Below are 27,865 nucleotides of genomic sequence, written 5' to 3'. Positions count from 1 at the left end.
CCAACACTACACTGTAGGTTAACTAACTTGAATTTAAATAAAGTTTAAAGTAATTCTTCCATAACTGTTTTATTGTTCACAAACTCCTATAGCTTTTGCTAAGGAGTTTTGCTAAGAATCTACAGATTCTTAGAATCTCTTCAGATATCCTTCTGTTCTGAATGATAGTCTTGCCGGAGGAAGTATTGTTGGTTGCATATTTTTCACATTTAGCACATTAAATATATCATATCACTCCCTTCTGGCCTTCCAAGATACTGTTGACTTGTCTGCTTCTAACCTCATGTGTCTACCCTTGTAGGTTAAGGACCTTTTGTCTTTAGCTGCTTTCAGAATTCTCTTTATCTTTGCATTTTGCAAGTTTCATTATATGTCGTGGTTTTGACCTGTTTTTGTTGATTTTGAGGGGAGTTCTCTGTGACTCTTGGATTTGAATGCCTGTTCCTTTCTGAATATCAAGGAATTTCTCAGCTATAACTTATTCAAATAAATCTTCTTTCACTTTTCCCTGCTATTCTTTGACTCTTATGAGATGGATATTATTGCACTTTGTAGAATCACTGAGTTCCCTAAGTTTATATTTGTGATCTAATAGTTTTATTCCCCTCTCCTTTTCTGGCTCATTATTTTCTATAATTTTACCTTCTGTATCACCTATTCAATCCTCCTCTTCTTTCATCCTCGTTGTAATTACACCCAGTCAGTTTTGATCTCAGTCACAGCATTATTCATTTCAGACTGACTAGTTTTTAGCTTTTACCTCTACAGCCATGGTTTCTCTGGAGCCTTCTATGTTTTGTTTTGTTTTGTTTTGTTTTGTTTTGTTTTGTTTTGTTTTGTTTTAAGTCCAGCTAGTTATGACTGTCGTTCCAAATTCTCCTTCAGATATACTACTTATATCTGTTTTGAACAAATCCATGCCTGTGGTTTCTTCTTGATCTTTCTTTGTGGAAGAATCATCTTGTCATTCTGTCTAGGTTTCTGTTTTTGGTGTGTTATGAAAGTTTGTTAGGCTTCCTGTTCCTGGATATAATACTATATTAAGAAGCGTTATACACTCTCCAGGGCCTTGTACTTCAGGAAGTGTTTCTGGTGTATGGTATATGCACTATACATCTCCTGTTGTGATTTGGCTGCTCTTTCCCCCAGGTCAGTCCTCTGTAGAGTTCCTCCTTACCTGTAACGGGGAGTGTTTCGACCTTTAACCAGGTGTGCTTTTGACTTATTAAAATAAGCCCGATTTAAAAAACAATACAAATTAACGAAAACAAAAAGGCCTTATCCAAAAAAAAGGTATAGCAATCAAAAACAAAAACAAAAAACCCAAATACACAAAATACTGTAAGCTGAATTCAAGAATAAAAAAAAGAAAAAGAAGTCAGTTTCAAAACATGAGAAAAGGAAACAAAAAAACTATAGGCCTGATAAAAAAAAAAAAAAAAAAAAAAAAGGCCTCTTCTTGTTTCCAGCATAACTGATGCTGATGCTTTGGAACACTCTATGATCATTAGACTTCGTGCATGTGGGGGAGCCTGTGTTGTTCCTCTGGGGGAAAAGCCCAGTGCACTGGCTCACAATCAGACCTGCCCCTGTAAGATAACCATTGTAGGGGCCAGGGGGCCAGGCTTTGCTATAAGTAGCTGTAGCCTCAATTAGGAGTGCTGTGTATGATGGGCTGGTGTGATGGGCTGGTGGGTGGGGGTAGACGGTACCATACCACTCTCTTTTCCCCAGGCAGAAAAGATGGAACCTGCAGCTGTTCAGGTAGCCCTCACAGACAAGCAACCAATCTCCTCTCCTGTGACCCATGGTTCATCAGATTCTTCCCTTTACCCTTTTGTGCCTGGGCCATCAACTTGCCTCGTGCCACAGCTCTCCAGTGTTTTATCTATGGCATACAACTGGGATTCCCAACTCTCAAATTTTAAAGGACCAGGCAAGGCACAGACCCGCTCCCCCACTGCAGAGGAGAGCTTCACAGCACTGCATCTGGTACTATTCTGTCCCAGAAAAGCAGTCCTATGGCCATCCTGGTGCCTAGAGTTTATGGTGAAGCACAACGAAAAGCTACGACCACTTCATCCACCCTCTGCATGTGCCCCTGTCCCTTGCTGTTGAATACATGTTCAAAGGTGCCAGCTGGGTCTTTTGTCCTTGGAAAGGCATTATAGTCTCTTCCAAATACACTTAGGGAAGGAGAACTTTCTCTCCCAGTGAGACCAAAGGAATCTTTGCACCACACTGTCTACTGTCTGCTCTTGGGCTTCCTCTCCTTCTCCCCAGGAGCACTGCTGCCCATCCAGATCTATTACAGCAAACAGCACAGACTTCCAGAAACTCAGAATTTCACCTCCACTGTTTGCAAAACCTTGGGATATTCAGTTCCTCACAATTCCCCCATCAATGGTTTTGGGGGATTGCTTTCCTTATGCGAATCTGACACACTACTCTCTCCCCACTTCCCTTTCTCCTCTCTGCAAGTAGGACTCCCATCCCTTCTGCAGCACCATGGCTTTTCTCTCCCCCAAATCTCCTCTCCACACCTGCCATGTTCTCTCCCTCAAATTATGCAGACCGTTCTTTTAATCCTCAGGTCAATTTCCTAGGTGTTTAAAATGATTTGATGTTGATTGAGCTGTGTTTGAGGGACTGAGACTAGCCCAGGTTCCCCTTACTACACCACCATCTTAACTCCTCCCCCTTTATAAAATTAGAATTTAAATCAATGGGAAAATATAAATATTTTAATAAATGATGCAAACCATTGCTTAAGGGGGAAAACCCAGATACCTATCTTACACTAGTTATAAAAATGAATTCCATAAGGATATACTTGTATTAGGAAAATATTTTTATCAAGGAAATACAAAGTCTACAAATCTAGCCCTCTGGATAAACACAAAGCTGATTATCTATTCCTAAACAGCTTGCTAGTGTTAAAGTGAAATAACTATGATTAAAATCTCCTTCATCAATATTGATACCATACTTACATACTATTGTCTCATCTTATGTTAAAACCAATAGTATGCAATTATAAAATCTTTTTACTATTCATGAAAGTTTCTCTAAAGTTTTTGGTTCTATTTGATTTTCCTAACTAGGACTCATCTATCACCCACAGGAATCACCCACAGGGGCCCATTATTTGAAATAAGTAACAGTATAATCTATAGATTTACAAACATCTATAATTACCAATATAAATATTAATTTATGTTACATGTAGGTATCACAGAAGACAATAAAAAGATAACTGTAATGGAGGTGGGTAGAAAATACAAGACCAAATCATTAGCGATTCAGGTGTTGTTTTTCCAACACAAATAGAACACAAGTGCTCTATCTGCTTTATGAAATTTGCTGTAAACATTTCATTATAAACCAAACATCCACAGGGCTCCCTCTGTCCATTCTGCATCACCGAATGTGGTACTCCCTGAAACACTTGGCATGGACACCCTTCTGGCATTTCTCGCAGCGGGTGTTGGTCTGCGAGTGGCAAAGGGCACACCGAGTCCTTTTGTCCTGGTGGACGATCCAGTGACCAATCATGTCAAAGCGGCTCTCAGTTTCCAGCCGTCTGCTTCGCCTCCCTTGGGAGGACATGTCAGCATTGCTCTCTAGGTACACACAGGCCACATATCTCCGGAAGGCCAGGAGGTCTACCTGGGCATCATGGCTGCAGATCCTGTGTAGTTGCCAAGCATTATTGAGGGCAGCATCAATGACATAGCCAATGAAGCTTGAGTACCACTTCATGCCCCGGATCTTTACCTTGTATTTGGCAATATTCTGGTCCATCCGGCTGACACCCCCCACTTTCTCCTGGTACAGCTTCACCAGGGATGGTTGATGGACTTGGGTCCGTGTTTTGGCTATTCCTGAATGATGGCTGGTCAGCTCCACTGGCTCTATGCCCACAGCATTAGAGCAGATGTTAACCACACTGCTATCATGCCAGCGGCACACGATAATCTCCTCACTCTCATCAACTTTATAATCAAATGAACCCCTCTTCATTTTCTTAAGTTCTTTGGGATCTTTGAGGGGACATCGCTCAGTCCTGTATTCACGAACAGTTCCTGTGGCCTTCACCCCCTTTTTCCTCAAAATGGACATGAGTTTGACACTTGTAAAAACCTTGTCAAAAAATATGTGGTATGGCAAACAGCCACGCTCCTGAAGAGCATCCACAAATTTTACCACCATACTACCTCCTAAGTCTAAGCCCCTGTCTGACTTGGTGAACAGTGTGCCCTGTGAGGGCTCAAACCACACCAGATAGCCCCTGCTGGTTGTCCCACACCAGATCTTGTAGCCCAGACGCATGGGTTTCCCTGCTGGCAGCTGCTTGGATCCCCGGTGTCCAAAGTATTCACACATGGACTCACCAAAGCTGTAGAACTCTTCCAAGGGTGCGTGCTTCTGGAAATTGCAATTCATTCGGACAATGAGAGGCCTGACCTTGGCAAACCTATCGCTTTCATCCAGCTCATTATTATCTGCAAAATGCAGGTATGAAAAGATCAGTTCAAATCTGTCCCTTCTAATTGCATCAGCCACAAGATGATGATGTGAATCAGGAGATGTTTCCCAAAACATCCTTCTCCTTGGATAGGATATATACCCACTTAAAATCAAAATTCCCAAAACACACTTTAATTCCTGGGCTGTGAGCCCAAGGTTGACATTTTTTTGCCAAGCATAACGATTGGTTTCATTAACAATAAAATTAATAGTTCCTTCATCAAAAAACAACTCAAATAGGCCTACAGGACTCAGTTCCTGGCTTTTGAGATCCTCTATATGGGGATCTGATGGAGTCCAGCTGCGGAAGTTGGGTTGGATATCTCTTTTGATCCAAACACGCTGAGGTTCCACTACTGCCTTCTGCCTCTTCATGGCTGGTGGTGGCTGCAGGTCGTCATCCTCCTCTTCAGTGCCAGAGTCCTCAGGTACAACAGAGGCATGCAGCACACTACCGGGCACATGGGAGCCTCGCTGGCCATCTTCATCACCTGAGTCCTCATCAGTGAAATCCCCTGAGGCATTGTCAGGTGGCGCAATGAAGATCTCTTCCCTGCGGTGGCTAGGACCCTCCTCCTCCAATGCATTCAGAACCTCAAGTAGCTTCATGGACTTGAGCTTTGAACTGGCATCTCTCCCAACAGTGGGATTGCTGCAATGACAGGAAACGAAATAAAGCGAGGTCACACAGGAGACAGTGTTTCAGCAGAAAACTCTGTTAAAGCATCACCTGAGAGGAGGGTGCTCCCACTGCAGACCAGCTGAGCTTGAACCGCATTTTGGAACCAGTACCACCAGGCACAGTGCCAGTTAAGGGAATTTTCCAAACATAGGTTACTCTTTCAAGTGCAAAAGTATTTTAATGATAGGAGGCATTCTAAAGAGAAGTTCCAGGGGGAGGAGGTAAGATAGAGGAGAAATAGGGGAACCCTGAGCTTTCTCACCCCCCAAACACAGCTCTACCGAGGTCACATCACTTGGAACACCCAGGAAATCGATCTGCAGAGTGGCAGAAGGACCTGCATGGTTAGAGGGAGACAGGGTGGCAGGTGTGAGGTACATGGATATGAATTGGTGGATAGAAAAATGGCAGTGCTGCAGAGGGGGAGGAAACCCTTTCTGGTAAGAGAAAAGAAGGGAAGGAAAGAGAGAGGTGTTGAGAGAGTATATATCGCACTGGGTTCACACAAGAGGAAAATCTCTCTAGACCACAGACTGGGGTGCAAGAAGTACTGAGCGTTACAGGTTTTTGTTATGTTTTGTGGTTTGCAAACAGCGTGTGCAGCTCAACCCTGAAGTTTTGGAAGTGTGTGACTCTCTAGCAGAGAGCTGTAGTGTGTGGTCATGGGGGGAAGGAAGGAGCTGGCCCCAGAGTGCATAGCCTGGTGTAGGGACCTTCAAGGCACACTGGGAGAGAACACTCCCCTTCCTGGAGTACTTTTGGAAGAGGTTTATTGCCTCTCCAAGGACAAAAGAACCTATAGGTTCCAGCTAATGGCGTTTCATCTGCAGGGGACAGAGGTACAGCAGATAGCATATGACCTTGTTGCTGCTTTCAGTGGTGCTACACTATACACTCCACACAACATGCTGGCGAGGAACTATTCTTCTGGGACAAAAACCATCTGGCACAGCATGCAGAGGCTCTACTCCCGAGGAGGGAAGCAGGTCCATGTAGTGCTGTGCCCATTAAGTTTTCAAGTTTTGTATTCCAGCTGCACACCAAGGAAAAACTCAAGAAAGCTGTGGTGCAGGGCAAGTTGACTGCCCTTACTATCTGTGAGGACTGCCTGAATGGTGGGGGATGTGAGATTCTTTCTGGGGACAAAGATTGGGGTGGTGTCATTTTCCCCCAATACCAACACACTGGGACTTCTGAGACCAACACAGCAGCCCCCAGCAGAGGTGGTACCCGGTTACACCACAACCTGACTCAAAGTGCCTGGTAACTGCTTATTTACTGGAGTAAGACTGACTCTGAGCCATTTCAGTCAGTCTCTCACGCAGAAGACCACCATAGGCAGCACCCTGCATGTACCAACTGTACTGAAAATTGAATGCTTCAAGATGACACATGTAGTTCTGGTGGAAACAGGACCAGGTTTACTTTTTTTCTACCACAGCCCCCCCCCCACATTTGTTTATTTGTTTTTCTTTCTTTTTTTTTTTCTTCTAGAATCAGGCTCATACTGTTTTATATGTTTGTTAGTTTGCTATTTTCATTTCCTTTCTCCTTTTTGGGAGGGTCAAGCTTCTTTTTTCTTTTATTTGTCTTTTATTTTTTTAGCTTTCTTTCTCTTTGAATTCAGCTTATAGTTTTTTGATTGGTGTTTTTTGTTCCTTTTCCCTTTCTTCTTTTACAGGATCAGGTTTTTTATTGTTTGTTTTGTTTGTTTGTTTGTTTTTCCAGGCTTATTTTAATGAACAAATCAAAGCAAACCCAGCTAAAGGTCCAAACACTCTCCACTGTAAGAAAGGAGGAGCTCTATGGATGAATGGATAAAGAAGATGTGGAGTATTACTCGGCAATCAAAAAGAATGAAATCTTGTCATTTGCAACTACATGGATGGAACTAGATGGGGTTTTGAGCAAATCATAGCAGAAAACTTTCCTAACCTGGGGAAAGATACAGACATCAAAATCCAGGAATCACAGAGGGCCCCCATTAGATTCAACAAAAACTGACTATCAATAAGGCATACCATAGTCAAATTCACAAAATACTCAGGCAAGGAAAGAATTATGAAAGCAGCAAGGGAAAAAAAGTCCCTAAATTACAAGGGAAGATGGATCAGGTTTGCAGACCTATCCAAAGAAACTTGGCAGGCCAAAAAGGAGTGGCAGGATATGTTCAATGTGCTGATTCAGAAAAATATGCAGCCAAGAATTCTTTATCCAGCAAGGCTGTCATTCAAAATAGAAGGAGAGATAAAAAGTTTCCCAGACAAAAGAAAATTAAAGGAGTTTGTGAGCACTAAACCAGCCCTGGAAGAAATTTTAAGGGGGATTCTCTGAGGGGAGAAAAGATGAAATAATAAACAAACAAAAAAAAAGGCAACAAAGACTAGAAAGGACCAGAGAACGCCACCAGAAACTCCAACTCTGCAACCAACATAATGGCAATAAGTTCATACCTTTCAGTTATCACTCTAAATGTCAATGGACTCAGTGCTCCAATCAAAAGACACAGGGTAACAGAATGTATAAGAAAACAAGATCCATGTATATTCTGTTTACAAGAGACCTACTTTAGACTTAAAGACACCTTCAGATTGAAAGTAAGCAGATGGAGAACCATCTATCATGTTAATGGTCCACAAAAGAAAGCCGGAGTAGCCATACTTATATCAGACAATCTAGACTTTAAACTAAAGGCTGTATCAAGAGATGAAGAAGGGTATTATATCATAATTAAGGGGTCTATCCACCAAGAAGACCTAACCATTGTAAACATTTATGCTCCAAATGTGAAAGCACCCACATATATAAATCAATTGATTACAAACATAAAGAAACTCATTGATAGTAATACCATAATAGTAGGGGACTTCAACACCCCACTCACAGCAATGGACAGATCATCTAATCAAAACATCAACAAGGAAACAATGGCTTTGAATCACACACTGGACCAGATGGACTTAATAGATATATTCAGAACATTTCATCCTAAAGCAGCAGAATATACATTCATCTCCAGTGCACATGGAACGTTTCTCCAGAATAGACCACATACTGGGACACAAATCAGCCCTCAACAAATACAAAAGTATTGAGATCATACCATGCATATTTTCAGACCATAATGCTATGAAACTTGAAATCAACCACAAGAAAAAATTTGGAAAGGTAACAAATACTTGGAGACTAAATAACATCCTACTAAAGAATGAATGGGCTAACTAAGAAGTTAAAGAGAAAATTAAAAAGTTCACGGAAGCCAATGAAAATGATAACACCACAACCCAGAACCTCTGGGACTCAGCAAAGGTGGTCATAAGAGGAAAGTATATAGCAATCCAGGCCTTCCTAAAGAAGGAAGAAAGATCTCAGATACAAAACCTAACTTTACGCCTTAAAGAGCTAGAAAAACAACAGCAAATAAAACCCAAAACGAGCTGAAGACAGGAAATAACAAAGATTAGAGCAGAAATCAATGCTATGGAAACCAAAAAAACAGTAAAACAGAACAATGAAACCAGAAGCTGGTTCTTTGAAAGAATTAACAAAATTGATAAACCACTAGCCAGTTTGATCAAAAAGAAAAAGGAAAGGACCCAAATAAATACAATCAAAAATGAAAGAGGAGCGATCACAACCAACACAGCAGAAATAAAAACAATACTAAGAGAATATTATGAGAAATTATATGCCAATATAATGGGCAATCTGGAAGAAATGGACAAATTCCTAGAAACATATACACGACCAAAACTGAAACAGGAAGAAACAGAAAATTTGAACAGACCTATAACCAATAAGGAAATCGAATGAGTAATCAAAAATCTCCTAAAAAACAAGAGTCCAGGGCCAGATGGCTTCCAGGGAAATTCTACCAAACATTTAAGGAAGAGTTAACACCTATTCTTTCGAACCTGTTCCAAAAAATAGGAATGGAAGGAAAACTTCCAAATTCTTTCTATGAAGCCAGCATTACCTTGATTCCAAAATGAGACAGAGGTCCCACTAAAAAGGAGAACTAACTATAGACCAATTTCTCTGATGAACATGGATGCAAAAATCCTCAACAAGATATTAGCCAACCAGATCAAACAATACATTAAACAAATTATTCACCATGACCAAGTGGGATTTATACCTGGGATGCAGGGCTGGTTCAATATCTGCAAAACAATGAACGTGATTCATCACATCAATTAAAGAAAGGAAAGAACCATATGATCCTTTCAATAGATGCAGAGAAGGCATTTGACAAAATACAGCATCCTTTCTTTATAAAAACCCTCAAGAAATTAGGGATAGAAGGAGCTTATCTCGAGATCATAAATGTCATATATGAATGATAATGGTAATATTCTCAATGGGGAAAAACTGAGAGCTTTCCCCCTAAGGTCAGGAACAAGACAGGGATGTCCACTCTTGCCACTGTTATTCAACACACTATTGGAAATCTTACCCTCTGCAATCAGACAACACAAAGAAATAAAACGCATCTAAATCAGCCAGGAGGAGGTCAAACTTTCACTCTTTGCAGATGACATGATACTCTATATGAAAAACCCAAAAGATTCCACCAAAAAAATGCTAGAATTAATTCATGAATTCAGCAAAGTTGCAGGATATAAAATCAATGCACAGAAATCGGGTGCATTCCTATACACCAACAATGAAGCAACAGAAAGAGTAATCAAGGAATCGATCCCATTTACAGTTGCACCAAAAAACATAAAATACCTAGGAATAAATCTAACCAAAGAGGTGAGAAATCTATACACTGAAAACTATAGAAAGATTATGAAAGAAATTGAAGATGACACAAAAAAAATGGAAAAAGATTTCATGCTCCTGGATAGTAAGAACAAATATTGTTAAAATGTCCGTATTACCCAAAGTAATCTACACAGTCAATGCAATCCCTATCAAAATAACACCAGCATTCTTCACAGAGCTAGAACAAATCATCCTAAAATTTGTATGGAACCAGGAAAGACCCCGAATAGCCAAAGCAATCTTGAAAAAGAAAACCAAAGCAGGATGCATCACAATCCCAGACTTCAAGCTATACTATAAAGCTGTAATCATCAAGACAGTATGGTACTGGCACAAGAACAGACACTCAGATCAATGCAACAGAATAGAGAACCCAGAAATGGACCCACAAACGTATGGCCAACTAATGTTGGACAAAGCAGGAAAGACTATCCAATGGAATAAAGACAGTCTCTTCAGCAAGTGGTGCTGGAAAAACTGGACAGCGACATACAGAAGAATGAACCTGGACCATTTTCTTACACCATACACAAAAATAAATTCAAAATAGATGAAAGACCTCAATGTAAGACAGGAAGCCATCAAAGTTCTTGAGGAGAAAGCAGGCAAAAACCTCTTTGATCTTGGGGGCAGCAACTTCTTACTCAACACGTCTCTGGAGGTAAGGGAAACAAAAGCAAAAATCAACTACTGGGACCTCATCAAAATAACAATCTTCTGCATAGCGAAGGAAACAATCAGCAAAACTAAAAGGCAACCGAAAGAATGGGAGAAGATATTTGCAAACGACATATCAGATAAAGGGTTAGTTGTCAAAATCTCTAAAGAACTTATCAACAACACCCAAAAAACCAAATAATTCAGTGAAGAAATGGGCAAAAGATATTAATAGACATTTCTCCAAAGAAGACATCCAGATGGCCAACCAAAACATGAAAAAATGCTTAACGTCACTCATCATCAGGGAAATAGAAATCAAAACCACCATGAGGTACCACCTCACCCCTGTCAGAATGGCTGACATTAACAACTCAGGCAACAACAGATGTTGGCAAGGATGTGGAAAAAGAGGATCTCTTTCCACTGCTGGTAGGAATGCAAGCTGGTGCAGCCACTCTGGAAAAGTGTGGAGATTCCTCAAAAAATTAAAAATAGAACTACCCTATGACCCAGCAATTGCACTACTAGGTATTTATGCAAGGGATACAGGTATGCTGTTTCAAAGAGACACATGCACCCCATGTTTATAGCAGTACTATCAACAATAGCCAAAGAATGGAAAGAGCCCAAATGTCCACACACGGATGAATGGATAAAGAAGATGTGGTATACGTATATATACACAATGGAATATTACTAGGCAATCAAAAGGAATGAAATCTTGCCATTTGCATCTACATGGATGGAACTAGAGGGTATTATGCTAAGCAAAATTAGTCAGAGAAAGACAAATATCATATGTCTTCACTCATATGAGGACTTTAAGACACAGAACAGATGGACACAAGGGAAGGAAGCAAATATCATATAAAAACAGGGAGGGGGACAAAACATAAAAGACTCTGAAATATGGAGAACAAACTGAGGGTTATTGGAGGGGTTGGGAGGGGGGATGGGCTAAATGGGCAAGGGGCATTAAGGAATCTACTCCTGAAATTATTGTTGCACTATATGCTAACTAATTTGAATGTAAATTAAAAAAATAAAATAAATTAAAAAAAGAAGATGTGGTGTATATGTATACATATATATATACATACATACATACAATGGAATATTAGCATCAAAAGGAATGAAATCTTGCCATTTCCAATGACGTGGATGGAGCTAGAATATATTTTGCTAAAAGAAATAAGTCAATCAGAGAAAACAAACATCATATGATTCCACTTATATGTGGAATGTATGAAACAAAACAGATGAACATATGGGAATGGAGGGAAGAAGGAGAAGAAAAGAAACCACAAGAGACTTAACAACAGAGAACAAACAGGGCTGATGGTGGGACATAGGCTAAATTGGTGTTGGGTATTAAGGAGGGCACTTGTGATGAGCACTGGGTGTTATATGTAAGTGATAAAACACTAAATTCTACTTCTGATACACATATACGTTAACTAACTTAAATTTAAATAAAATTTTAGGGAAAAAAATGCCAACTTTGTAAATCACTGAATTCTAGTTCTGAAACCAATATTGCACTGTATATTAACTAACTATATTTAAATAAAAAGTAGGTAACAACAACAAAGAAATGTTACATACCTCCTTCCTTCTTAATGTGTCTTGAATACAGAATTCTCTTTACTGATAAATGACAGGTGCCACTGTCATTACCCAAATGACAGTAACCACCAAAAAGGAAGCCTAGGCTGCTGAAGTGACATCCACTGATGTCTTCTGATTCATTGGCCCCAGCAGCTCTACTTTCATGCTTCAGTCTTACCTTTGTCTTCCCTTTCCCTTATTAATTTGGCAAATATAAGGTTCCTCTCTCCCAAATTCCCAAGCTCTCCCTACTTGACCTCTTACTACCCAATATCAGGACCTGAACAGATTCAGACAAATTTTCAGATGGTTTCCTCAGTATCAGACATCTTACTATACACTAGTTGCAATTCAGAAGCCAAACAGATTTAGAAAACATGGAAACCCCGTCTATCCTAACTCTCCCTGTGCACTAGGATCTAAATGGATGACAAGAGATACCTATATTTAATGAGCACCAACCACGAGCAGGCACTTCCCAGTAACTGGCAATGGACACACTCCGCTCCTGACCTGCACAGCACTTGTCTACCTGGAGGTGAAAGATGACAGTTCAGCACACAAGTAGCTATGCAAGATGGGGGCCATCCTGGACAATGGGCAGAGAATGTAGCAAAGGAGTAGGACTGGGGTTACTATTTTAGATGGATGATAAGTGAAGGCTCCCAGGCAGGTGGCCTGAAAAAAGAGGGAGGGGGCCTTACAGACAGCTAGAAACAGGGTGTCCCAGGCAGAGAAAAAGAATTGTAGGCACAAGGCCCTGAGCCTGAAGGGACTTGATAACTGTGAACAGCAAGGAGGTCAGTGAGACTTCAGATGTAGTAAAGGGAGGAGAGCAGAGCACAGGCTGCCAGGACCAGGACCCACAGGGCTCTATCGGCCATAATGAGGACTTTCAGTAGTGTTCAGCTGTCACAGGAAGCCCTCTAGTAGGATGCAGAAGGGGCAGTGACGCACATCACTGGCTATGAGAATGGACGGGCAAGGAAGGTGGGCTCTACTGCTGCCCTGTGTCACTCTGGCCCAACCTCCACATGAGAAGAATCTCAAACCAGAGGAAAGACACAAGCTTTACCGAAAAGGTTATTTCTCTACAGACCTACCCTTGGACTTGGGAGTTCACTGCCTTAGAGATTCACTACAACCTCATTTGGTGAACATGGACTCCATCAGCCTCTGTGCTAGAGTCTACTAGGGCACAGGAGATCTGACCTCAGGGAAGGCAAGGTATTTCTCATGCTATGCCAGAAAGGGAACCCAGCTTTCAGGGATAGGAAATCTGAAGCACTTCCCATGGACCTCAGACTGAGAGGTTCTCAGGGGTCAGTAGACAACTTGCCATCTTCTCAGCCTCTCCTATTTTCGAGCAGCAGATCCAGGCCTATAGAGTCAGGGTTTCCACCACTCTCACTAAGCTCCTGTGTGCCCCCATGCCTCCAAAAACTTTCTGTACATAGTTGTTAAGACTCCTGGAGTAGGACAGGATTTAGATGTCAGAGTAGTAGGGGGACCCTATACTTACTTTGTCCATCAAACATAGCTAGTCTAATATCAAATCCATTCCAACACCCAAGAAATGAATCTGAGGACTGAGAGAACAAACTGCACAACTACAGGGATAAAAGAGGCCACACTGTGGAAGGGAGGAGGTGCAGAGAAGTGATTACCGAGAAAAGAATCATGGGTGCTGTGGGGGGTAAGGAGCCCTGATCACACAGGAAAGAGATTCAGAGACAGAGAGCACATGTGAGAAAGCATGTGCATGCAGGGCACTGCACAAGAAAAACACTTCCCCAAAACCACTGAGAAGCAAAACAATTGGGGCTGACTATTGCCAAGTTTTTCCAAGCAGTGGAACTCAAAGTCAGAAGTTTTAGAAGTCCATGCCATGACCAGAGACAGAACCTGACCAGCACAGATGTGCTTCTGTTGAGAGGGAGGGCAGCGGCCTGGGAGAAGACAGATGGTCTGCAGATACCCTGGGCCACACTGGGACAGACAGATCTCCTCCTTACAGTGCATTTGAGAGAGGTGGCACTGGCAGCGGGTGCCACTGAGCTACCCTATTCATTCCAATAGGAGCAGAGACACCTGCTGAGACCAGGTAACCTGAAAATCAGCCTTTCGCTGTGCTTTACCATACTCCAAGTGGCCGCACATTCTGTGACTGCCCTTCTGAGACAAGCAGGCACCAGCCACAGTGTAGTGAGACCCCACCCCAGATGATTAGTGCAGGGCCAACCATGCCAGGTCCCTTTGGAGTTCTGAAACTCAGCACAGGTTGTGTCTAGCACAGGACCATGATGCTGGGTGGGCAAAAGGCTCAGACACAGAATGGGTGAAGGCAGAGAGATCTGAGGGATTCCTGGGACACAGGAGGGGAGATTGTTCGATCTTCAGTGAGGGTTTCCTGAACATCAGTGGGCGCAAACGCCTCTGCAGGAAGACAGTGGGCTGAAACTATATTAATTCCTCACCTATCAGCACAGACAGACTTAAGTGAGCAACACAGCACACACAAGGCCTGAGCCACTTACTCAAGACCCGCCCCTGTAGGCTCTGCAGGTGCTTTTTCATGAGTGCAATTGTGCCTGAGAGCCAGAGCAGAAGCAGGTCCCTCTGCTAGAAGACGAGCACAAACCCCTTGCACCTACCAAGTCTACTGACAATGGAGTGATGCAAAACTTCAGCTCTAGTGGAAAATGGATCTGGCCTTTTGAACAAGCAGACCAAAACACACCGAGTTAAAACTCACCACACACTGGGCAAGGCCCAAACACAACCCAGTACAGACAAGGCGAAACTGCAGAGGACTGACGTGAGGGAAAGAGCAGTTAAAACACAAAAGCAGAGTATACAAACTGCACACCAGAAACACTTCCTGGAGCGCCACGCCGGGGTCAGTGTATAGCATCTTCTTAATATAGCCTTTACTCTCAGAAGCAGGAAATATAACAGGCTTTCCTAACACAGAGAAAACAGAGACGAAAGCAAAGTGCCAAGATGGAGAAATGGATCACAAAACAAAAAATAAGAAAAGGTCATAGCCAGAGATCTAATCAAAATAGATATAAGTAATATGCCTGTACCAGGATTTAAAACAACAATCATAAGGATATAGCTGGGCTTGAGAAAAGCATAGAAGACACCAAGGAGTCTCTTAACACAGAGATAAAAGATCTAGGGGCGCCTGGGTGGCACAGTCGGTTAAGCGTCCGACTTCAGCCAGGTCACGATCTCGCGGTCCGGGAGTTCGAGCCCCGCGTCGGGCTCTGGGCTGATGGCTCGGAGCCTGGAGCCTGTTTCCGATTCTGTGTCTCCCTCTCTCTCTGCCCCTCCCCCGTTCATGCTCTGTCTCTCTCTGTCCCCAAAATAAATAAACGTTGAAAAAAAAAATTAAAAAAAAAAATCTAAAAACTAGTCAGACAGTAATAAAAAATGCTATAACTGAGATGTGAAACCGACTCTAAGAAATGACCATGAGAATGGAAGAAGCAGAGGAATGAGTAAGTGATAATGTAAGATAAAATTATGGAAGATAATAAAGCTGAGAAGAATAGGGAAAGAAAACATTAGATCAGAATGTAGACACAGGGAACTCAGCAACTCCATAAGACGTAATAACATTTGTATCACAGGAGTGCCAGAAGAAGAGAGGAAAACAGGGGCAGAAACTTATATGAGCAAATTATTGTGGAAAATGTCCCTAATCTGGGGAAGGAAACAAACATTCAAGTCAAGGACACACAGAGAACTCCCACCATAATCAACAAAAGCAGGGCAACACCAAGACATATTGTAGAAAAATTTGCAAAATACAGAGTTAAGGAAAAAATCCTGAGAGCAGCAAGGAAAAAGAAATCCCTAAGTCATAAGGGAAGACAAATAAGGTTAGCATACTTATCAGCAGAAACTTGGCAGACTAGCAGGGAGTGGCATGATATATTCAAAGTAAATGGGGAAAATACGCAGCCAAGAATACTTTATCCAGCAATGCTGCCATTTAGAATAGAAGGAGAGATAAAGAGTTTCCCAGACAGGTAGGAGTTAAGATGGCAGAGCAGTAAGGGGACTCTGAGCTTGTCTTGTCCCTGAAACACAGCTAGATCAGCATCAAACCATTTTGAACACTTAGGAAATTGATCTGAGAATTATTGCAACAATCTGCATAATTTGAATCAGAGAACTTAGCAGGTACATGGTGTGGAGAGGTGGACTGGGGGGAGAAAAGCTGAGGAGCCGTAGAGGGTAGGAACTCATTTTTGCAGAGAGAGGACTGGGGAGAAGGCAGCACATCAGGATCATGCAAGAAAAGCACTCCCCCCAAAAGTAGCTGGAGAGAAAGAAAGAAAGAGTGAAAACACTCGCATGGGACTAGACAAGAAATCTGTTCACAAAAACCACTGATGGAAGAAAGGAGGGGATTTCAATACCACCAGGATTCTATATATAGCTATATTCTATAATAGGACAGAATCTGAAGTTTTGGAGCTCAGTGCTTGGCGGTGCTCTGGTGAGTAAGTCAGGTGAATCCCCAGGAGCAGGAAGCATGGTTTGAGGGGTCCATGTGCCACCTGGGGAAAAGTGGTTCTCCTGATTGGAGTGTACTTGGTAGAGGCCATAGGCTTCCCCATGGGCAAAATTCCTGGCATATCCCAGAGAGCTACCATGTAGCTGTAGTACTGAAACAAAGATGCCAGAGTGCACCATGACCTGTACAGGATATGTGCTGTGATTCACCATAAACTCTGAGCCTCTGCTGCTGTGGGATCGTGCAAATGTTTTCTGTGGACACCCTTCCCCAAAGCATTAGCATGGGTCCAAGCCACAGGGATCTCTGAAGTGAGGGGTTTTGAAACACAGCTCTGTGTGAGATAAAACTCGGGAGGGAGGTGCCACCTGGAAGGGACACAGCTTGGACACAGACAGGGTGAAGGCAGGGAGCAGATAGAGGCCTGAGACCAAGGAGAGGCACTTGAATGCATGTCCACAAGGGCAAAAATTCCCACATCAGACACTAGAGAGCTCTGTGAAGTCATTCTCACCACTAACAAGCATACATGCATGGATGCACTCCTTGATCGACACCCATAAGCTAAGCAGTGCCACCAAATGGAGAACAGAAACAGTTACCCCACGCCCCACCCAGCTGTGCCCTCTAGGCACATGCCCCAGAAGACCAGGACAAATCCTTCCACCTACTTAGTCTATGAATTATAGTGTCTTACGAAGATTTCATCCTAGGGGAAAATGAATGTACTTCATTCAGGTTTCATTCTGTTTGCTTCTTCATTTGTTTGTTCGTTTTCTTTCCTTCTGTTTTTGCTTATCTTTTTTTTTCCTTCATTCTTTTCTCTTTCTTGGATACAGAAAAAGCAATTTTTTATTTTTTTTTATTTTCCTTATTTTATTCTATTACTTAAGAACAGTATTTTTCAATTTAAAATTTTGTTTATGGGGGCGCCTGGGTGGCTCAGTCAGTTGAGCATCCGGCTTTGGCTCAGGTCATGATCTCACGGTTTGTGAGTTCGAGCCCCATGTCAGGCTCCATGCTGACAGGTCAGAGCCTGGAGCCTGCTTCCGAGTCTGTGTCTCCCTCTCTCTCTGCTCCTCCCCCAGTCATGCTCTGTCTCTCTCACAAAAATAAATAAACATTAAAATTTTTTTTTAATTTTGTTTATAGTTTTTTTTTTTTCCTTTTTTTTCTCTCTTTTCTATCAACCTCTCAACAAGAAGAAAGAAACACACCTAGGGGCACCTGGGTGGCTCAGTTGGTTAAGTGTCTGACTTCAGCTGAGGTCATGATCTCACAGCTCGTGAGTTCGAGCCCTGAATTAGGCTCTGTGCTGACAGCTCAGAGCCTGGAGCCTGCTTCAAGTTCTGTGACTCCCTCTTCTGCCCCTCCCCTGCTCATGCTCTGTCTCTCCAAAAATAAATAAACATTAAAAAAAATTAAAAAAAAAACACACCTAGTATCTAGCTTCCATTATTTGATTTGTATTGTATTATCTTGTTTGTAATTTTTTAATTTTAATTTTTTATTTTATTTTATTTTTTTGCCTCCAAAATGACAAGACAGAGGAATTCACCCCAAAAGAAAGAACATGAAAAAATGATGGCCAGGGATTTAATCAACACAGATATAAGAATCATGAGTGAATTAGAATTTCAAACCACAAGTATAATAATATTAGTTGGAGTTGAAAAAAGCACAGAAGATGCCAGAGAATCCCTTTCTGCAGAGATAAAAGAATTAAAATACAGTCAGGCCAAAATTAAAAATGCTACAACCAAGATGTAATCTTGAATGGACACCTTGTTGGCAAAGATAGACAAAGCAGAGAAGAGAATCAATAATACAGAAGATAAAATTATGGAAAATAAGGAAACAGAAAAAAAGAAGGAAACAAAGGCAAAAGACTATGATACAAGACTGAGAGAATATAAATTATTAAAGAGGAATACCATTTGTATCATAGGAATCACAGAAAATAAGGAAAGAGAAAAGGGGGCAGAAGGTTTATGTTAGCAAATTATAGCTGAAACTTTCCTAATCTGGGTAAAGATACAGATATCAAAATTCAAGAAGCACAGAGAATTCCCATTAGATTTAACAAAAACCAACATCACTACGGCATATCATAGTCAAATTCACAAAACACAGACAAGGAAAGAACCCTGAAAGCAGCAAGGAAAAAAGTCCTTAACCCACAAGGGAAGACAGATCAAGCTTGCAGTGGATATTCCACAGATACATGGCAGACCAGAAAGGAGTGGCAGTATATATTCAACGTGCTTATAGGAAAAATATGCAGCCAAGAATTCTTTATCTAGAAAGGCTGTCATTCAGAATAGAAAAAGAGATAAATAGTTCCCCAAACAAAACCAGCCCTGCAAGAAATCATAAGGAGGACTTTTGAGTGGAGAAAAAACAAAACAAACAAACAAAAATCAGACCAAAGGCAACAAAGATTAGAATGGGCCAGAGAGAACATCAACAGAAACACCAACTCTACAGGACACACAATGGCACTAAATTAATATCTTCCAATAATCACTCTAAATGTAAAAGGACTGAATGCTCCAATCAAAAGACATAGGGTATCAGAATTGATTTAAAAAAAAAAAAAACCCACCCATTTATATGCTAATTACAAGAGACTCATTTTAAACCTAAAGACATATGCAGATTGAATGTAAAGCGATGGAAAACCATCTATCGTGGCAATGGACATTAAAAGAAAGCCAGAATAAACATACCTATATCAGACAAACTAGATGTTAAAACAAAGACTGTAACAAGAGATGAGGAAGGGCATTATATAATAATTAAGGGTCTATCTACAAAAAAGATCTAACAGTTGTAAATATCTATGCTGCCAAGTTGGGAACAACCAAATTATAAATCAATCACAAACAGAAAGAAACCCATTGATAAAAATACCATAGTAGTAGGGGACTTTAACACCCAAATTACAACAATGGACAGATCATGTAAACAGAAAATCAACAAGAAAGAAAATAATCGCTTTGACTGATACAATGCACCAGATGGACTTAACAATTATATTCAGAACATTTCATCCTAAAGTAGCAGAACACACATTCTTTTCCAGTGCACATGTAACATTCTCCAGAAAAGATCACATATTGGGTCACAAATCAGCACTCAGCAAGTACAAAAAGATTTACATCATACCATGCATATTTTTAGACAAAAACACTATGAAACTTGAAATCAACCACAAGAAAAAATGTTTGGAAAGACCACAAATATTTGGACATTAAAAAAAAATAAATCCTACTAAAGAATGAATGGGTTAACGAAGAAAGTAAAAAAGAAATTTAAAAACACATGGGAGCCATGTGGGAAAACACATGGGAAAACACTATTGTCCAAAACCTTTGGGATTCAACAAAGGCAGTCATAAGAGGAAAGTATATAGCAATCCAGACATTCCTAAATAAGGAAGTAAATTCTTAGATACATAACCTAACCTTATACCTAAAGAAATTGGAAAAACAACAGCAAATAAAGTCCAAAACCAGAAGAAGAGGAAAATAATAAAGATTAGGGCAGAAATCAATGATATCAACAAAACAAAACAAAACAAAAACAGAACAGATCAATGAAACCAGGAGCCGGTTCTTTGAAAGAATTAACAAAATTGATAAACTCCTTGCCATATTTATTAAAAAGAAAAAGGAATAGGACCAAGTAAATAAAATCACGAATGAAAGAGGAGAGATCACAACCGACTCACAGAAATGAAAACTATAATAAGAGAATACTATGAAAATTATATGCCAACAAACAGGGCAATCTGGAAGATGGACCAATTTCCTAGGAACTCACAAACTACCAAAAATGAAACAGGAAGAAATAGAAAATTCAAACAGCAAAGACATTCAATCAGTAATCAAAAATCTCCCAACAAACAAGGGTCTAAGGGTGGATGGATTCCCAAGGGAATTCTACTAAACATTTAAAGAAGAGATAATACCTATTATTCTGGACCTGTTCCAAAAAATACAAATGGAAGGAAAACTTCCAAACTCATTCTATGAAGCCAGTATTACTTTGATTCCAAAACCAGACAAAGTTCCCACTAAAAAGGGTGTCTGTAAAAGTTAAAGACCAATCTCCTTGATGAACATGGATGCAAAAATTCTGAACAAGATACTAGCAAGTTGAATCCAACAATGCATTGAAAGAATTATTCACCATTATCAAGTGGGATATATTCCTGGGCTGCAGGGCTGGTTCAATATTCGCAAATCAACATCATAACACCACATTAATAAAGGATAAGAACCATAAGATCCTCTCAATTGATGCAGAAAAAGCATTTGACAAAATACAGCATCCTTTCTTGATAAAAATCCTCCAGAGAGTAGGGATAGAAGGAACATAATGCAACATAATAAAGGCCACATATGAAAGACCCACAGCTAGTATCAATCTCAATGGGGAAAAACTGACAGCTTTTCCCCTAAGGTCAGGAACATGAGAGGGATGTACACTCTCACCACTGTTGTTCAACATAGTAATGGAAGTCCTAGCCTCAGCAATCAGACAACACAAATGAAAGGCATCCAAAATGGCAAGAAAGAAGTCAAACTTTCACTCTTTGCAGATGACATGATACGCTCTCTATGTGGAAAACTCAAAAAACTCCACCAAAATACTGCTAGAACCGATACATGAATTTGGCAAAGTCACAGGATATAAAATCAATGTAGGGGCGCTTGGGTGACTCGGTCAGTTGGGCGGCCGACTACAGCTCAGGTCATGATCTTGTGGTCTGTGAGTTCGAGCCCCACATTCGGCTCTGTGCTGACAACTCAGAGCCTGAAGCCTGCTGCCAATTCTGTGTCTCTCTCTCTCTGCCCCTTCCCTGCTTGCTCTGTCTCTCTCTCTCTCTCTCTCTCTCTCTCAAAAATAATAAGCATTAAAAATTTTTTTTAGTAAAATAAAATTAACATAAAGAAATCGATTGAATTTCTATACACCGATAATGAAGCAGAAGAAAATGAAGGGCTCAATCCCATTTACAATTATAGCAAAACCATAAAATACGTAGGAATAAACCCAACCAAAGAAGCAAAAGATCTGTCCACTGAAAACTACAGAATGTTTATGCAAGAAATTGAAGAAAACTGAAGAAATGGAGAAACATTCCATGCTCATGGACTGGAAGAACAAATACTGTAAAAATGTCTATACTATCCAAAGCAATCTTTACATTGAATGCAATCTGTATCAAAATAACTCTAGCATATTTCACAGGCCTAGAACAATTTCAAAATTTGTACGGAACCAAAAAAGACCCCAGATAGCCAAAGTAATATTGAAAATGAAAACCAAAGCTGGAGGCATCACAATTTCTGATTTCATGAAGCTGTATTACAAAGCTGTAGTCATCAATACAGTATGGTACTAGCATAAAAACAGACAAAAAGATCAGTGAAACAGAGAACCCAGAAAGAGACCCATAGATGTATGTAAAACTAATCTTTGATAAAGCAGGAAAGAACATCCAATGAAGAGACAGACTCTTCAACAAATGGTGTTAGGAAAACTGGACAGCAACATGCAGAAGAACACACCTGGACCACTTTCTTGTACCATACACAAAAATAAATTAAAAATGGATGAAAGACCTAAATGTGAGACAGGAAACCATCAAAATCCTAGAGGAGAATACAGGCAGCAACCTCTTTGACGCTGGCCATAGCCACTTCTTACTAGATACATCACTGGAAGCACAGAAACAAAAGTGAAAATGAACTACTGGGACTTGAAGAAGATAAATAGGTCCTGCACAGCAAAGGTAACTATCAACAAAACTAAAAGGCAACCTAGGGTATGGGAGAAGATATTTCCAAATGACATATCTGATTGATAAAGGGTTAGTATCCAAATCTATAAAGAACTTATAAACTGCAATACTCCCAAAAAAATAATCCAGTTAAAAAACTGGCAGAGGACATGAATAGAATCTTCTCCAATGAAGACATCCCAATGGCTAACAGAAACATGAAAAGATGTTCAAAACCACTCATCAAGGAAATACAAATCAAAACTACAATGAGATACCACCTCACACCTGTCAGAATGGCTAAAATTAACACAAGAAAACAACGGATATAGGAGAAGATGCAGAGAAAGGGGAGCTCTCTTTCACTGATGGTTGGAATGCAAATTGGTGCAGCCACTCTAAAAGAGATGAAGGTTCCTCAAAAGTTAAAAATAGAATTACCCTATGATCCAGCAGTTGTACTACTAGGTATTTATGCAAAGAATACAAAAACACAGATTCTAAGGGGCATGTGCACCTCATATTTATAGTAACATTATCAATAATAGCCAAATTATAGAAGGAGACCAAATGCCCATCAATTGATAAATGGATAAAGATGTCGTGTATACACACACACACACACACACACACACACACACAATGGAATATTAGTTATTAAAAAGAATGAAATCTTGTCATTTGCAAATTCGTAGATGGAGGTAGAGTGTGTTAAGTGAAATAATTCAGTTAGATAAATACCTTATGATTTCACTCATATGTGGAATTAGAAAAAAAAAAGAGATGCACATAGAAGAAGGAATAAAACAAAAGGAGAGATGCAATCCATAAGAGACTCTTAACTATAAAGAACAAACTGAGGGTTGCTGGAGGGTTGGAGGTGGGTGGGGAGATGGGCTAACTGGGTGGTGGGCATTAAGGAGGACACTTGTGATGAGCACTAGGTGTTATCTGTGAGTGATGAATCACTAAATCCTACTACTGAAACCGATATTGCACTATATGTTAACTAACTAGAATTTAAATAAAATTTGAAACAAACAAACAAAAAGACTCCTGGAGTGGGAAGGCTTGCAGGGACTGAAGCAGCCCCAGTAGCAACCATCTTGTGCATTAAAAGATGAGGAAAGTAAATCACATTTTTAAATTTTTTTTAATGCTTATTCATTTTTGAGAGACAGAGAGAGAGAGAGAGAGAGAGAGAGAGAGAGAGAGAAGGGCAGAGAGAGAAGGAGACACAGGATCTGAAGCAGGCTCCAGGCTCTGAGCTGTCAGCACAGAACCCGACGCAGGGCTCAAACCAACAAACCATGAGATTATGAGCTGAGCTGAAGTCAGACACTTAATCGACTGAGACACCCAGGCACCCCAGAAAGTAAATCACATTTTTAGATCAAGTATAGACACTGGAACTACAGGGCCACGCCTATCCCACACACCCGACCTTGTCTGCCTCACCTTTTCTCCATCCTCCCAGTCTCCTCTCTCTTCCTACTTTTTCCTTCTAGAGACCAAATGCTTAGTGAGGTCAGTAAGACTAAGGGCTAAAAATGTCATGGGCTTGGGCATTTCAAAGAGAATTAATCACTTGCATAAAGTCTTTCATCAAACAGGACTTACCTTGAAGTTGAAGCCATGATATACTGGGAACACAGAGTGGTCTTTATGTGCAAAGTCAAAGAATCTGTAAGGCAACAAAAATTGATTTTTAAAAATCGTATCTTAAGGAGAAAGGCAACAGGACTTTCTAGACCATTTAAGGAAAACAAAAACAAAAACAAAAAGCATCTCTAGCTTAAGGTTCACCAGCAGAGTAAATGGACTGAGTATACAGGGACAGGGATGGTGTCTAGCCAACTGGTTAAGCAGAGGGAAAAACAACAAGATCTCCACCTCACACTTCACATCAAAATACATCGTAGGGCAGAGTTTCCCACCATCAGAATTATTGTCATGTTGGCTGAATGAGTCTTTGCTGTGGGGGGGGCTGTCCTGTGTATTATGGGATGTTTAATAGCTCTCCAGCCCTCTATCCAATAGAAACCAGAATGCCCATCCCTTATTTGTAGAAATCAAAAATGTTTCCAGATATTGTCAAGTGTCCCATAGGGTAAAAATTGCTCCTGGTGAACAACTATTCTATATCAGGATTGCCAATGAAAGTTATTATAATAGTGGAAATGTTTTGTATCATTGGTACCTAATATGGTAGCCATGAGCCACCTGTGATTATTAAACATCTGATATATGGCTTGTGACTGAGAAAGTGAATTTTTAATTTTATGTGATTTCAATTAATTTTAATGTAGATAGTCATATATGCCTAGCCAGCGGCCAGTGCATTTGACAGTGAAGTCCTAGATATGTAAAGAACTGACTATGAAACAAGATTCTCCTTAACAACCAATGAATTAAAGAAGAAATTAAAAAGAAAATTTAAATATATCTTGTTGGAGTGCATGGGTGGCTAAGTTGGTTAAGTGGTTTCAGCTCAGGTCATGACCTTATGGTTCATGAGATCAAACCCTGCATCGGGGTCTGGGAGTCTGCGCTGTCAACACAGAGCCTGCTTGGGATTCTTTCTCTCCCTCTCTCTCTACCCCTCCCCTGCTCATGCTTGCACGCTTGCACATGTGCTCTATCTCTCTCTCAAAAATAAGTAAATAAACATTAAAAAAAATTAAGGGGCACCTGGGTGCCTCAGTGGGTTGAGCATCCAACTTCAGCTCAGGCCATGATCTCGCAGTTCGTGAGTTCAAGCCCCACATCAGGCTCGCTACTGTCAGTGCAGAGCCCGCTTCAGATCCTCTGTCCCTCTCTCCTTCCACCCCTCCCCACTTGCACTCTCTCAAAAATAAATAAAATATTAAAAAAAAATAAAAAGTATCTTGAAACAAATAAAAAAGAAACACAATATATCAAAACATATAGGATGCAGCAAATGATTTCTAGGAGAGAAGTTTATAGTTATAAACACATACATTAAATAAATAGAAAGATCAAAAAAAAACTTCATATCTTAGGAACTATAAAAAGAATAGATGAATGGATTAAAAATATGTGATACAATAGAATATTATTCACCCATAAAAAGAACAAAATCTTGGGCCCCAGGTTACAAATGCAGAGGAGTAGGGTGACCCTAAGTTTGTCTCCTTCCTCGACCACAACTAGATAAATATCAAATCATTATGAACACCCAAGAAACCAATCAGGACTGAGAGAACAAAGTTGCACATCGACAAGCAGAAAAAAGACCACCTTGAGGAAGGTATGAGGTGCAAAGAACTGATTTAAGAAAGAAAAGTGCTGCAGGTGCTGCAAAGGACATGGATCCCTGAATGTGGACAAAGAAGAGTTAAAGAGAATGAGAGAAAGAGTGAGAAAAAGAGTGAAAATGTGCAGGGGATTGCACAAGAAAACTCTTCCCCAAAACCACTGAGTGACAAAAGGAAAGGGTTTTAATATTGGAGGTTTTATAAACAGCAGAGTGCAGAGTCTAAAGTTTCAGAGATCAGTGCCATCACCGTGGTCATGCCTGGCAGCATTAGCAGTGTTCTGGTGGGGAAGGACGGCAGACACCCAGGAGCAGGCAGATCCCCTGGATCAGACAGGAAGAAAGAGTTCCCCTGTCTGGGGTGCATTGGTAGAGGTGATATGGTCTCTCTGGGGGCAAAAGATCCTGCAGGAGCCATTGAACTACCCTGTTCATCAGCAAAGGAACAAAGATACTGGCTGAGGACAGCAAACCTTGGCGCTGGCTTTGTGCTGTGATTTACCATAAACTCCAAACTGCTGTGCAGCCGCATGTCTGTTTTCTGGGACTGCCAGCACTGGCCACAGCACACAGCAAGACCCTCCCCCAGAGGATCAGCAGAAGTCTGCACCTCAGGGTGAGTTTTGAAACTCAGTCATGCCACAGATAAAACACAGAAGTGCTGTGCCTCCTGGTAGGCAGACAGTTCATACAAAGGATGATGACGGGTATCTGACAGAAGCTTGGAACAAAGGAGGGGTGACTCTTTGATCATCTGTGAGGGCTTCCTGAGGAGCAGTATGCATGAGATCCCTGATCCAGAGAAAAGAAAGCAGGGAAAAACCATTCTTCCCTCACCCTTCAACTCTGACCGACTTCAGGGAACAAAACAGCATCACCAAGTGGAAGCTGGAGCCGCTTACTGCAAGCCTCACCCCACTGTGCTCTGCAAGTACAACTTGACTAGGGCAAGTCCTCCTGAGAATCAGAGCAATCAGCTCCTACCCCAGAATATCAGCACAAATCCCTCACATGCACCAAGTCTACTGATAATAAAGTGCTACAAAGCTTCAGCTCTAGGGGAAACAGGATCTAGCCTCCTTTGGATTTATATATATGTATGTGTATATATGTGTGTGTATATACACACACATATATACACATATGTATATATACATATGTATATACAAATACAGAGAAAGGAATTTTTGTTTATTCTTTTTCTATTTATTTTTATTATTCATTTATTATGAAAGAGAGACAAAATGTGCACGAGTGAGTAGGGGAGGGACTGACAGAGAGGGAGAGAATCCCAAGCAGGCTCTGCAATGTTAACACAGAGCCCAATGTGAGGTTTGATCTCACAAACTGTGAGATCATGACCTGAGCCAAAATCAAAAGTCAGACACTTAACTGGCTAAGCCACCCACACGCTATTTTATTTTTTAAATTATTATTTTATTCTATTTGTTTTCTTTTTCTTTTTTATTTTGGATCAAGTGTCTCTTAACAAGGAGACCAAAACACATTGAAGATCTAGTCTGTTTTCTTCTCTATCTCTCTTTCTCCCTCATTTTTTTTTTGACCTCCAAAGTGACAAGTAGAAATTCATCCCATCCCAAAAGAAAAAAATGGAAAAATTCATGGCCAGAGATTTAATCAACACAGATATAAGATGTCTGAACTAGAATTTGAAACAACAATTTTAAGGGTACTAGCTGATATTGAAAAAAGCATAGAAGACACTAAGGAATCCATTACTACAAAGACAAAAGAACTAAAAACTAGTCAGGCCAAAATTAAATAATGCTATAACCGAGATACAAACCTGAATGGATGCCATGACAGAGAGGACACAGAGGTAAGAATCAGTGATACTGAATCTAAAATTATGGAAAGCAATGAAGCTGAAAAGAAGAGGAAAAGAAAGGTTTCAGATCACAAATGTAGACTTTAGGAACTCAGTGACTCCTTGAACTGTTATAACATTCAAAACATAAGAGTCCCAGAAGATGCAGAGAAAAAGGTAGAGGGTTA

General features: G+C 40.6%; 1 protein-coding gene across 3 annotated transcripts in view; it reads right to left on the bottom strand.

Annotated features, from left to right (window-relative positions):
* Positions 1–3,173: 3,173 nt before the first annotated feature.
* Positions 3,174–27,865, bottom strand: part of PGBD2 (piggyBac transposable element derived 2) — a 36,239-nt gene continuing 11,547 nt past the window's right edge. The window contains exons 3-5 of one of the 3 annotated variants that reach the window (XM_045056440.1): positions 24,193–24,256; positions 10,542–10,637; positions 3,174–5,182 (exon numbers count right to left, since the gene is read on the bottom strand). In XM_045056440.1, coding sequence (XP_044912375.1) covers positions 3,421–5,182; positions 10,542–10,637; positions 24,193–24,209 — 1,875 coding nt within the window. In that variant the 5' untranslated portion in view covers positions 24,210–24,256 and the 3' untranslated portion in view covers positions 3,174–3,420. The remainder of the gene's footprint in view (positions 5,183–10,541; positions 10,638–24,192; positions 24,257–27,865) is intronic. The other 2 variants (XM_023253614.2, XM_045056438.1) reach the window with 2 other exon arrangements.

The sequence above is a fragment of the Felis catus genome, chromosome A1, assembly GCF_018350175.1.
Source record: "Felis catus isolate Fca126 chromosome A1, F.catus_Fca126_mat1.0, whole genome shotgun sequence".
Classification (NCBI taxonomy): Eukaryota; Metazoa; Chordata; class Mammalia; order Carnivora; family Felidae; genus Felis; species Felis catus.
The sequence above is the reverse complement of the archived record's forward strand: the minus strand, read 5'-3'. Positions and strand labels throughout refer to the sequence as shown.